Raw genomic sequence first — 12,346 nt, forward strand, 5'->3', positions numbered from 1 at the left:
TTATTAAAAATGCCCAAAGAGTTATTAAAAATGTCTAAACTTGTGACCAGTGTCTACTGTCACTATTCTAGTGACTACTAAATGTAGTCATTTCTCACCACCAAGCACACTTGCGCCAAAAGAAAGCGCGCATTCTTAAAAACCGGAACAAACAGCACCCCTGTCAGATTACAGTTCTACAAGCTTTCAAGAATGGTTTATCAGGAGATGTTCTCTCTTTGTGCTGTGTTGGGAGCTCCAGGAGCAGCACAGGATGGCTGCCCACCAAAGAAAACCCCTCAGTACCTGTGCGTTTGAAATCGGCGCAGAGCTTCAGGCGCTTGCGGATGCTGCTCTCGGAGTGCGAGGGAAAGGCCTTCTTGATGTCCTCCATGCGGATCCGCCGCGGGCGGTCCCTGCTCTTCCAGAAGAGCCTGTAGATAAAAACCTACAAAACAACACCCATTTGTCCAAAGAAACAATAAATCAGCTTGTACAGACAGTACACACGATGTTTCTGGTGTCTGCTCCAGATTTGCTACTTAAAAACCATTGTTTCTCATAAATTTATTCAGTGAAGTTTTCCAAGCTGCGTGTCTGCTTCAGGTTCAGCTGGTTTTGAGAATGAGATGTGGAAACATATTTGTCTTGAAAGTTTGTTTTAGCACATTAGAAATGTTCGTGCTTTGTCACAGAAATTCTGTGAACAGCACGGATTCTCCTGCTCTGCAGATACCTCTGGAGTTATAATTTTGAGTTAAATTGACAGTGAATTACTAGAAATTTTCTCAAAAAATAAAATTGGGGATAATTACGGAATGTTCATGGACTGTCTCAAAGCTTAATCACCAGAAGATCTAGAAAATTAAGACCTATGAGGCAACTCTAATTCTGTGCTGTTTGATAGAACAGTGGTAAGTTTCCTTAACTGACTCTTAGCAAAACCCATAAGTGACATTTTACACAGCACAACCACTTCAAAACCCACTCTAACTTCTTCAATTTTGTACATTTATATATAATTTCCTAACCTTTTATTCTGGTAATAAAAACCCTTTATCATTTACTTATAATATGGGATGCCATTAAAACAGAAGAGACAGGCTATAAATCTTTGGTTAAATGAAAATCAAAATGGCCTGTCTGGTTAACATCCAATTCTTACAGTGCTCTCACCTTACAAGAAAACAAACAAATGAAAAAAGAGAGTCACAGCAGGACAATGAGATCCTCAAATCAAGACTGTCCCAAGGCCCAAGCCTATCCCATGGGCTTGCCCCAAGGACCCCCCAAAATCCCCAAACAATCTCCTATCACATACCTGCAGGAAGTCTCTGATATGTGTGTTAGCTCGCTTAGAGTTGGGCCCAGGTACTTCATAGAGTGGGCACTCCTGCCCAACTACAAAAATATCCACCAGTTCTCGAATGTAGTAACCTTGGCGTGTCCTGATGATCAGGAAATCTGTTTCAGGCATCTTATGTAAATAGATGGGGGCCCGGAAAAGATTGTTTTCAAATGCCTGTTAAGAGAAACAAATCAAAGTTCAGAAGTTTTGATCAAATCTTCTGTGATACAATCTACAAAAAAGATCTTAAAGACCAAACCAACACCCCAAGGTTCACTGCAATGGTATACCATTATTTATATCACAGTATATGTAAATGTGCAGGCACTAGTCAAGGATGAAGAACAAAAGTTTAAGTAACACTAGAACAAATGCAGAGATTGAAGGGCTCTTTGGACATTTGGAGGTACTTCAGGTCCTTTAAGGAGGCACTTTCAATAAAAGGCACAAAGAACACATCTGCAAAAGGGTACAATAACCATAGAAACCAGCCAAACACACAATTAGCATTGGTAGTTCTGTGATAAATCTCTAATGTTAACCTTCACCTTACCTTTATCCTGTGGTACAGAATGGAAGAATTATTGCTGCAGCAAGAGCAGCTAGCATTAACTGAAATCCATTTATATTTACATTAATGGATTATTAGCCAGGTGGTCCTTGTAACATTCTTAATTCCTCTCCCCATCTCAAATGTATGTATTTTAACAGCAGAGAGAGGCTCATAAAAGCAGAAGTCTGTACACCTGACTAGTAAGTGGCATCCAAAAACTACAAGTGCAATTCTCAGAAGTACATATAAAATCCTGGACTGTGAGAAACCCATGTTTTCTATCCCCTCCACCACCTATTTATTGAGCTCCCCAGCATTCAAGCAGCTTTGGTTTCCTACTCAGCCCTCTCTAACACTATTTCTAATGCCATTACTAAGCAAAACAGCAAAGATTCACTTCCTGCAATTCTTGTAACTCCTACAATACCTTTAAAAAGCACACAACAGAGATTAAAAAAAAAAGTAAGCTAGGAACTGAATTACTAATTGTAATTACTATTACTAGTAAGCAAAGAGACACAAACTGGGATTCAAAAGGAAGCTGGTAGTTTTTATTGGAAGCTGTGGATTACTTGTGATAGAATAAATAGGGCTTGTAAAAGGTACTCTGCCTATTATGCCATGTCCAGCTTATCAGTCTTTTAAATGTAAAAACCTCATTTCTCACCTGCAGTAACTGGCCTGGATGCAGAGAACCCAGGAAGGGAGAAGTGTGACAATAAACAGTCTCTCCATATTTACAGTCTGGAGCTCCTGGATCTTTGCCAGGTTTCTGGAAGGTGCAATGGAGGTGCTGTTAGCTCTCAGTGAGAGGCAGAGGGAAATCACTGTCCAAGAGCAGAATCTGATACTCACCCTCTTGTAGTAATTTTTAATCTTTGTTGCCATGCCAACCTGCATCATCAGAGGGGCGTTCTCCTCACTGTACTCAGCCAGGATGAGATCTCCATCCTTGCCAGTGAGGTCCTGGGGTGTGCGCATGAAGAACATCTCCCCCCCGCCGGAGGCCTGGCGCTCCTGCTCCCGCATCTGCACCAGGGACAGGGGACAGGGGACAGTGTCAGCAAAACAGCTCACCCAGCTGCCCAGGGGCCACACACAGAGCCAGACAGCAACAACTGGACCTTGGCTTTCTTCTTGATGTGCTTCAGCAGAGGCTGCACAGCGTGGGGCCCGGGCTGGGACAAGGCACCAAAGGAGTATTTCTTCAGGGGAGGCCGATGGAACTGCCGCAGCTTCATGGGACCCATGTGGGTGGGGAAGAACGGCTGGCGCAGCTCCACTGCTGGGATGGAGTGCTGGTACAGAACAAAGCTGTGCTAAGAGGGACATCACCACCTCAAAAATAAGACCATCTTCCTATCCTGTTAAACCTCAAGTAAGAGAGCCCAGGGATATTTTTAGGTCTCCTAGCAGAAATACAAGTGCATTGAAATTCACTTGTCATCATAAATGTTGCCTTCTGACAGAAAAGTGCTTACTTCCATATAAAGATCTTTCCTTTGCATACAGGGATGACTTCAATTTTACTATTTCAAATGGCACCCAATGGGATCTTTTTACTAATCAGGAATTACATGTAAAGCCATTATCCCTATCAGTGGGGGAGAAATTCATCTGGAATTACATACAGCTTTCCCATTACAGAAGATGCTGGAGTCAGATGAGGTTTTAGAAGTCACTGAATTCCACAAAGAATGAAGGAAAAAACTATCATATCCTCAGCTAGGGCTAGTGAGCAGTAATTCATATTCACTAGTAACTAAATTAATTTTATAATATTCAGACTAAGACACATAGTAGCAGCAGAAGTACAAACTGCACCTCCTTCTCCCTTCCCACTATTGGTTTACAAAGAATACTACATAACAAGACACCAAACAAAAGCATGGTGAATAGGACACAGCAACATCAAGCAGCTAAACCTCAGTTTGATGGGGCAATCAATAAAAATTAGTTCAAACTCCTAACTTTAATTGAGCATTAAAAATATCTTTCATGAACACTTAACTGACCTGCTGTAATCTAAATTCTGTTTTTCTACAAATCTTCAGTCCTACCCTCAGCTAAAAACCTCCTACCAAGGCACTCAAGCCCTTTTATTCACAGTGAAGACTATTGTGACTACCTGGATGATGTTTCCTCCAAAGGTTCCTCGAAGTCCCTGCTGTTTGGGGTAGTAAAACTCATCATTGGAGAGGTTCCAGGGATCCTTCACCTCTGGCTGAGACATGTTCTAATTCCATTTTTAACACAGAGAGAGAGAGATGTCAAAAAAACCAACAAATCTCACTCCCTCCTCATCATTCCTAACCCTGGAGATGATGCTAAAGCTTATGCTGACCTGCTGTGGTTCTTCCTTGATGACACCTGTTTTTCCCAAAAGGATCCGACTCTTCTTTAGAGAAGATTCTTTCTTGTTCTCCTTGGATGGAGAGTTCAAAGTCATCTCTTCCTTTTCATCGGGAATTTCTAAAAGCACAAGTTTACATCCCTACCTTTCCTCTTAAACCAACATGCATGCAAGTCAAACTAAGACAGTCACTCCTAAAACACATCAAGAGCCAGATTAATCACATTGAATTTAATTTTCAAGGCATTCATTTTTGCTTTCCTGTCAGTGCATTTAACTTGAAGTTGAATGTGTACACCACAGCAATAAAGGTTATTAGCATTGCCATGTTCTGCTGAGGTATTTGACTTGCAAATTAACTTCAAAATCCAGAACAAAGGAAGGCTGTAAGTATTGCCCCAGTCCATTTATTTCCACTACAGTGTGATTATAAACCCTTGCTTCCATTTCCCTTTGTCTTTTCCCACTCAAGTCAAATTTCTGCATGCCATAAACGTACCTAGAATTATGTTTTCATCATTTGGATCAAGTGTTAAGACAGGGGGATCCAAGTAGGTTTCCATTGCCTGATCATCCCAGATGATATTGTCTTCCCAACGGCCATACACCAACTCTTCATTATCAATTGGGAAAATGGAGTACCAGGGCTTGTCCTCATCCAGGGAAACTGCAACAATCATAAAGTAGAACCCTTGAGAATTTTATACACAGAAAACTATTTCAGCCTTGGCAGAAAACTATTTCAGATCTCACTACCACATCTTACTCCCTCTACCTTCCCCATCTTTCAGGTTTCCTGAGGGAGAACCTCTGAAAGGCAAAAGAAAACTGATCTTGAAAGCAGAGAGGAAGTAGAGCCCCAAGTCTGAGCTTTACCAATGCTCAGAGATTTTGATCTTTTGAAACACAGCCTCCAAAAAGTTTTAGAGCAAACAAGTAGCCCTTCTGCCACAGAAATGAGTGTCACATGCACCTATTCATGGGCCATTACCTTGCTGTTCAGGGGCCTTTTCCTTGCACTTTGCTATGCCCAGGACTCCTGCCACATTGGGTTTCTGTGCTAGAGGAATTGGTGAGTTGAGCAAAGAGCCACTGCGGTTCAAACCTAGAGAAAAGGAAACCAAAAGCAAGGTCAGCTTGAGTGGGAGGGTCAGAGGCACTGCAGTGCCTCAAACCAGGACTGGGGGATTGCATGGAGAGTGACTCTCAGCCTGATGGACCTACTGCTCATATCCCATATGTGTAATTAGAACTGGGAAAACTTAAAAAAACACACTTCACACAGAGCTGACTGCTGGAATCTGCAGCCTCTTCAAAGAACCTCCAATTCACACACCCAACACCTCAGTGTCTTGTACTCACAGCTAAACACTAAAGAATTGACACTGGTACCCAATAAAGATCTGACATCCCTATTAGTCTTTCCTTGTAAAAGCAGGATAAGATATAACAAACATTCATTCTATGTGAACAATTTCAATTTAAAATGCATCCATGTCTAAAAGAAGTCTGAGGCTTGTAAGAATTGTTACTTCCTATCTAGAAAAACAGTATACAATTTTTAGTTGAAGAGAAACTTCTGAAGACTTTTACATAATTCTTCCCATTAAAAACAAAAGTAAACAAAATTCCACTAGCCTATAGAAAGAGGAAATCCTAAGGGCAGCTTTGCTTGATATTAATGTAGATGGATCCAGCATCTGGTATTCCACATGGAAAGAAAAAAGACAGAGCTGGGATAGGGGTTTTTTTAACAGAAGTGACCTACTCTGGTTTTGGAAAGAAACAGAGTCTCAGAATTCTCAGTGGAGCTGTGATTTTTCCAAAAAGCACTTCCTGACAGGGGGAATTATGTTCTACATTTGAGACATGCAACTGTACATGTATAATTTTACTAAGTGCTGCAGTTGAGCATGTAATGAGCCAGCTCACTACAGCAAGTAAAGCTGGTGTCAGAGCCCTGATCACCTTGCTGGGCATTGTAGGCAGTGGCATTTCTGGTCATGCTGGATGGCAGCCAGCCCGCCAAGCTCGCACGCTGCGTCTTAGTCCCTTTGTGCTTGACATCCTCCCCGTTCCAGATGACATCATCCTCCCACTGGAGCTGTGTCACCATGAGGAAGTGCTCATCAGCTAGCAGATCATCCTTCTCCTTCGACGATTCTGCATCCTGGAAGGGAGTAATAAGAACTTGGAAGACGTGGAAGTCACGTTGGGAGATGCGACTTGGAAGATGTCATTCCAAACGTACAGAGGAAAATTCAGCGTCTCATTCTGCACAGTGCACAACAATCCACCAGCCCATCGCCGGATTCTCGCTGTGCAGCAATCCCCACATCCATCCCCACACTTTGCCACACTCACCCCTTCCTCTGTGTGCCCTTTGGCCTCCTCCTCGTTCTTCTCCTTCAGCTTGAAGCCATAATCGAAGCCACTGCCGTCTTCAGGGACGCCCAGCATGTCGTACCAGAGCTGGGCAGGGCCATAGCGCCACTCGGCCACCTTGGGCTTGGTGTCTGTCACCTTGTCTGTGTCACCAGTCGACTGGGAGAATTTTGACTCCACAGGTGCCATCATGGTAATCTGAAGCACAGCAAAGAGGGAATGGTTACACTGGTGGTTTATCCAAGTGTCAGTAAGAGGTCTCCTCCTCCCGAGTTTCCCAGCTTACTCTCATAGAAGAAAAGCATTTCTAAGAAGTTCTTTTCCATACTTACTAGCTGCCCCAAGAATGTTCTGCAATTAGACTTCCAAGAACACAGATTTCTTCACTGATACAAAGAGGGTAAGCTCTCCTATTGATCCTGTACCATGGATGCAGCCTTCTCAGTAAGAGGCAATCACCTGAAGTCACTGACTAGTATTTGGAGAAGAGCTGCTGCCCAGCTGGAATACAAGCCAACTCTGTTCTCCACTTTTGTTTTGAGGGAAAAGCTCCTTCCTCTAAAAGTCACTGTCCAATCCACTACTACCCCAAGCACTAGCTGGTGACCCTCTCTAAGTCTCAGATATCCCACCTCATCATCGGAAAGGCACTGCTCAGGAGGGGGAGGAGCAGCAAACTCATACTCCCAAGGAGATTTTCCTTCCACTCCACTCTCAACCACAACTTCACCCTCCTGTATCTGCACTTCCTGCGCCAGCTCCCGGTGCTTCTTCTTGCGCTTCCTCCGGGCGCTTCGCCAGACCGACGGCACGTTCTTCCCAGGGCCGAAGAGACGCAGGAAACGCAGCACCTGGAACGGGAGAAAACAGGAGGATCAGATTAAAACAGGCACTGTGGAATGCTTGCCCTCACCTGAAGAACACTAATGCAAGAGAGCACTCTGAAATTCAGAAGCTCGGCCTGTGGTACAACCCCAGTTCCCAATGCAACAACAACCTCTTGGTTATACTCAAAAAAGAAGTTTCTGATCCTTCTGTTTGATGTATCCTTCCTTTTCAAAAGGATATATTCTTAATTTCAGACACAGAGAAAGTCAGAGGGAAGAGAGACTGCCTTTACATATTGGACATGTGGTTAGACACCACCTGGAAGCAATTGATTTTCATTCTGAACAAGCCACAATCTTCAGAAAGACAGATGGAGGTTGAAGAAGAGTTGATAAAATTATCAGCAAAAGAGACAAGCTAAAAGAGAGTTATATAGAGATTTCTTAAGCAAACAGATAGAAAATATGGCCCAGAAATAACACATTTATTTTTATTTCCATTATAATGTAGTTCCCCTACACTGCACACCTCCAAAACCTGCACTAATGGTAATGATACATTTTCTCTCCTGTTCCTTCTATGGGTACGATTGCTGGTTTCTAAACACTTACATTTATTATTTTCTTCTAAGAACTCTCTTAAAGGGGTAAAAAAATTATTTCTAAATTAACTGACATATTTAGGAAGCAAGAATAGGAACCAAAGATTTGCACATACACCCTATTAATGTTCTCTGTTAATCTGTTACACTGATCCCCAAAGGAAATGTTAATATGACCACTCTGTCCACCTCTGCCTATTAATGTAAACCTTCTTTCCAAAACTCCCACAGATTATTTACAAACCCTTTATCCAGTTTCAATGACCTGCTATGAAGAGCAAAGGTCTCAGACATAGTTAAATTGCTAATAGGTTAAATGGACACAAAAGTCTGCTTCTGCACATGCTATTTTAGGAGGTTTCATCCAAAAATACAATGCTATATTAACATGCACAGCAACCATCCTCATAGCAAAATCTACAGGGCTTTAGCCTTTGCCAGCTCTATTGCTCATTAATTAATCATGGCAAGTGCTCAGCATGAATTGCTTGCACTGATTTCTGCACCCACTGGGCACACCCAACACTGAGCCAGTCTCTGATATTACGTGCTGAGCATCAAAGGAATGAACACACTGATACAAGGAAACACCAAGTTTGTAAAAGCCTAGAAAACACTGAGAAGGGAAACTTCTGTGCTAGAGCCTTACCTACATTACCAATAGACAGTGTTCAGCTAAGTCATTAAAACATGACATTAATGATGCAAATTATTCATCTCCTTACACAAACTCTCTGAGGCACACATAAAACCAAGTTATCCTTATCCACAACTATCTGTTTGGCAACTATAAGCCCATCTTCATTGTCCTTCTCCTCTATCTCTTCCTCTCTTCTTGACAGCTTTAAAACTTCCAAAATAATTACTGAAATATATAAACTGCATTTTCTATTTGGGAGCATTTAGGAAAAAATTGTAATGAATTCACTTTGTGCAAAACCCAACCATTCTTTGAACCAACTTGCTTTGATGTGATTTCTGATTTATGCTCAGAGCAATTTCAGGAGAGAATGAAGTAAAGATCCATATCACCAATTGTTACAGGAAAAGCACATTAAGTTAGGACAGCATAAAAAGAGGAGCAAATATTTACCAGAAAAGCAGGAAGCAGACAGATTAGCACTGGTTTTTAATCATCTGGCAAAAGTATCAAACCAACAGGCCTTTGCTATGGTCAGCAAAACATTCACACCCTGATTTATAGGATGCTTTTTAAGAGATTCCTGCAAATGGCAGGAAAATTATTAGATAAAATCAATCTGGAAACAGCAGCACACAGAAACTAAAGAAAGTATTGAGTGAGCAAGAATATCTATGTGATTACTGAATAGATACCCCTAACACTGTACAATGCATATTCAGAGGGCTTACATGACACACATCTCCTCCACAAAACTCTTACAATACCTTGCCTGGTCGAAATTCTGGGAAGAGCTCTGTAACACTTGGCAACTGTTTGGAAGCATCTCGCTGCATGATCCCTGCAAGAGGAAGTGTGAGTTTGCCTTCCTTGGATTCTGCCTGCCTGGCTTCTTGAGGTCCCATCTCTGACTCAGAATCAGAGCTGCTGCTGAAATCCACCTTGTCGGAGGCAGCAGAGGAAGGAGCAATGATGGAGGGCAAAATGATACCGTCTCCATCTTCAGATACTACAACAGAACAAGCACCTCATAAACAAACAGGTCCCCTCCCTCTCCCCTAGCATAACCCCATAGTGCCACATTTACTGTTTATATGAAGTTATGCAAAAATTAAGCCTGTGCAGGCAGTTTGAGTACCATTCTGGTTTAACCTTTCATTTTATCCTAAGCGTTCCAGGTGAATTCCCCAGCCACAACTGAGAGGATGAGATAAAAAAACAGTTTCATTGTCAATACAGGTATTTCAACAGTCACTGGAAATAAAATACTTCCCCCTAGGCTTCAGGCAACCCTGCAACACCACAAATACTCACCTTCAGATGCAGCCTGCAGACCGAGTTTGGGTGACGCGTGGTGTCGCAGAACTGCTACACAGAAGTTCTCACTTTCTTCAGACAATCACATTGCCAGAGAGAAGAAGAAAGTCCTCACTCACCAGTGGCAGCTGCATCCTTTTCATCTTCTTTTTTTCCAGGTACTGGAGGGGGTGGTGGTGGTGGCATCAGCTTGGAATCAATGTCTTCACAGTCAGCATCATAATCATCCTCATCTTCATCTAACCATGCAGGAGACAACACCATGTGTTAAGCAGATAATAAAAACAAAACCAGGCACCCTTTCCATTTATTCTGTCTCAAACCTGATGGCATAGACACCATTCTTATCTTGTAACTAGAAGAAAACTCTTACCAGTTCAGCTTCCTGCACAAACTCACTTGCAAGATGTAAATTTAAAAAATACCAGGAAGGAAGGACAAAGAGAAACGGACAGAAAGATGACTGAAGCACTTAAAATCTATGTGTGTTCATATATTCTGCTATCACATCCTTTCATTCACTCTATGTAGAACAAATAAAGAAAATGCGTGTTAAAAAGTCCAAATCACCTTCATTTCTCCCTAACCACAGAAAGTCAGCAGAAAGGTTAAGTGTAAGACACCTTTAAAGAATATGCCAGGATGTAGCATTTATACCAGCAGCTACTGAAATGGAAAAGCTGCTTGGTTTTGAAAGCATATTCTGGGCCAGAATACAGACAGAGATACCTGGGAACAACAAAAGAACCAAGGTACCTTCTGCAGAGTCTTAAAAAAAAAATAAAACTCAAGAGTAAAACAGGAGAGAGATACTAAGATTGAAGTGACTCTAACGAGGAACAGATTTCTTAAAAGAGGAAGACAGCAAGCAGTGGCTTCATCCAGTGAAAAGAGTTTCACAAAGCTGATACTGGGCTCGTGAAGCAAGGAGTGAGAAAGCACAATGCCCCAGAAGAGCTCCTGCAGGCAGAGCTGCAGTGCTGGGCCCCTTTACCTGGCCTTCGAGCTGGCTGCAGGCTGCCCATCGCCTGCTTGTACCGACGGCTCTCATCCTCTGCCACTTCAGTGATGTCTGAGTAATCAACAGCATCCTCTGTGCTCTTAACCCAGCCTAGGAGAAACACAAAACTTTATCCTAATTTATACTAGTTACATCAGACTTCACTAGGTACTTATGAATCCTTTGCTATGCTTCCTTTATTGAAAAAAACAAAACTATCTGATTAGCATCACCCACCAGATTACTGCTCCCCTCATTTTAATCAAAAGCTCTCATGGCTCTGAATTTCCCCTAAAAGATTGGTAAGCAATCAAATTTAGCACAAGAAGCACTTATCACTTACTCATGAAAACTGTTCAGCAAGTTCAGAAAGAGATATAATACTGTGTGCTAAGTAGGCTTCTTTAATATAAATACAGATTAAACTCATTTATGAAGGGGGAAAGACAAGTAAAAGAAAAAGTACTTATAAAAAATTAAAGGGAACAGGTGCAGAATTGATCAGGAGCTACTGTGGGAATCTGTTTGGCAAGGTGGAGAAGGGAAGGCCTTTGACAGAGAGGCTCTGGCCAGAGACCACCACGATATTCCCCGCAGACCCGGGTGCATTTTGCTCTCTCGGCAAGAGCTGTGCCCCTGCAGCCCCTCCGCTCCGCAAGCGCAGCCCCCCAGCGCCAAACCTTCCTCGTCCAGGTGCGCTCCCTCGCTCTCGGCGCTCTCCTCCTCGCTGGCGGTGATCTCGGTGATGAGGTTGCCCAGCCCCAGCACGCCCAGCCCGGCCAGGTGCTTCTTGGATTCCTGGGGAGACCAGAGCCGGGAGGCTCCGAGCGCCGGGCCGGGCCGAGCCCCGCGGGGTCCTGCCCCAGAGCCCGCCCCGAGCATCCCCCGGGACACCCCGGCTGACCACAGGACACCCCGAGCACCTCCGTACATCCCGGGTTATCCCGGGACACCCCGAGCACCTCCATACATCCCGGTTCACCGCAGCAGAGCCCGGCATATCCCGGTATATCCCGGCACAAACCGGGTCATCCGGCTTCACCCCGGGATAGCCCACAGGGCGCCCCAAGCACCCCGGCTCACCCATCCCTCCGCCCGCCGTGCCCTCCCGGAGCGACACGGCCCTACCTTGTCGAGGACGCTGTCCCCTTCCAGCTGCCCCGCCTCATTGATGTTGCCGAAGAGGAAGCCGGCCAGGGAGAAGGGCTCGGCGCGGCCGCCGTCCGCCTCCTCCTCGCTCTCCGAGTCCGACATCGCTGCCGCGCCACCGAGAGCGAGCGGAAGCGGCGGCGGGAGCGGCCCCGGGAGCGGCGCCCGCCCACAGCGCCCCCGCGCGGCCCCG

The 12,346-nt window shown here is 44.0% G+C and overlaps 1 protein-coding gene across 2 annotated transcripts in view; it reads right to left on the reverse strand.

Annotated features, from left to right (window-relative positions):
- The window catches only part of TAF1 (TATA-box binding protein associated factor 1), a 29,919-nt gene extending 17,641 nt beyond the window's left edge, over window positions 1-12,278 (reverse strand). For both annotated transcript variants that reach the window (XM_064713152.1, XM_064713151.1), the window contains exons 1-17: window positions 12,133-12,278; window positions 11,685-11,802; window positions 10,999-11,115; window positions 10,124-10,243; window positions 9,455-9,528; window positions 7,251-7,469; window positions 6,598-6,816; window positions 6,202-6,403; window positions 5,225-5,338; window positions 4,733-4,900; window positions 4,225-4,352; window positions 4,009-4,116; window positions 3,005-3,178; window positions 2,736-2,909; window positions 2,548-2,652; window positions 1,301-1,501; window positions 286-427 (exon numbers count right to left, since the gene is read on the reverse strand). In XM_064713152.1, the coding sequence (XP_064569222.1) occupies window positions 286-427; window positions 1,301-1,501; window positions 2,548-2,652; window positions 2,736-2,909; window positions 3,005-3,178; window positions 4,009-4,116; window positions 4,225-4,352; window positions 4,733-4,900; window positions 5,225-5,338; window positions 6,202-6,403; window positions 6,598-6,816; window positions 7,251-7,469; window positions 9,455-9,528; window positions 10,124-10,243; window positions 10,999-11,115; window positions 11,685-11,802; window positions 12,133-12,258 (2,509 nt within the window). In that variant the 5' untranslated portion in view covers window positions 12,259-12,278. The remainder of the gene's footprint in view (window positions 1-285; window positions 428-1,300; window positions 1,502-2,547; window positions 2,653-2,735; window positions 2,910-3,004; window positions 3,179-4,008; window positions 4,117-4,224; window positions 4,353-4,732; window positions 4,901-5,224; window positions 5,339-6,201; window positions 6,404-6,597; window positions 6,817-7,250; window positions 7,470-9,454; window positions 9,529-10,123; window positions 10,244-10,998; window positions 11,116-11,684; window positions 11,803-12,132) is intronic.
- Between the last annotated feature and the right edge of the window lie 68 nt (window positions 12,279-12,346).

Source organism: Zonotrichia leucophrys, chromosome 4A (genome assembly GCF_028769735.1).
Source record: "Zonotrichia leucophrys gambelii isolate GWCS_2022_RI chromosome 4A, RI_Zleu_2.0, whole genome shotgun sequence".
Classification (NCBI taxonomy): domain Eukaryota; kingdom Metazoa; phylum Chordata; class Aves; order Passeriformes; family Passerellidae; genus Zonotrichia; species Zonotrichia leucophrys.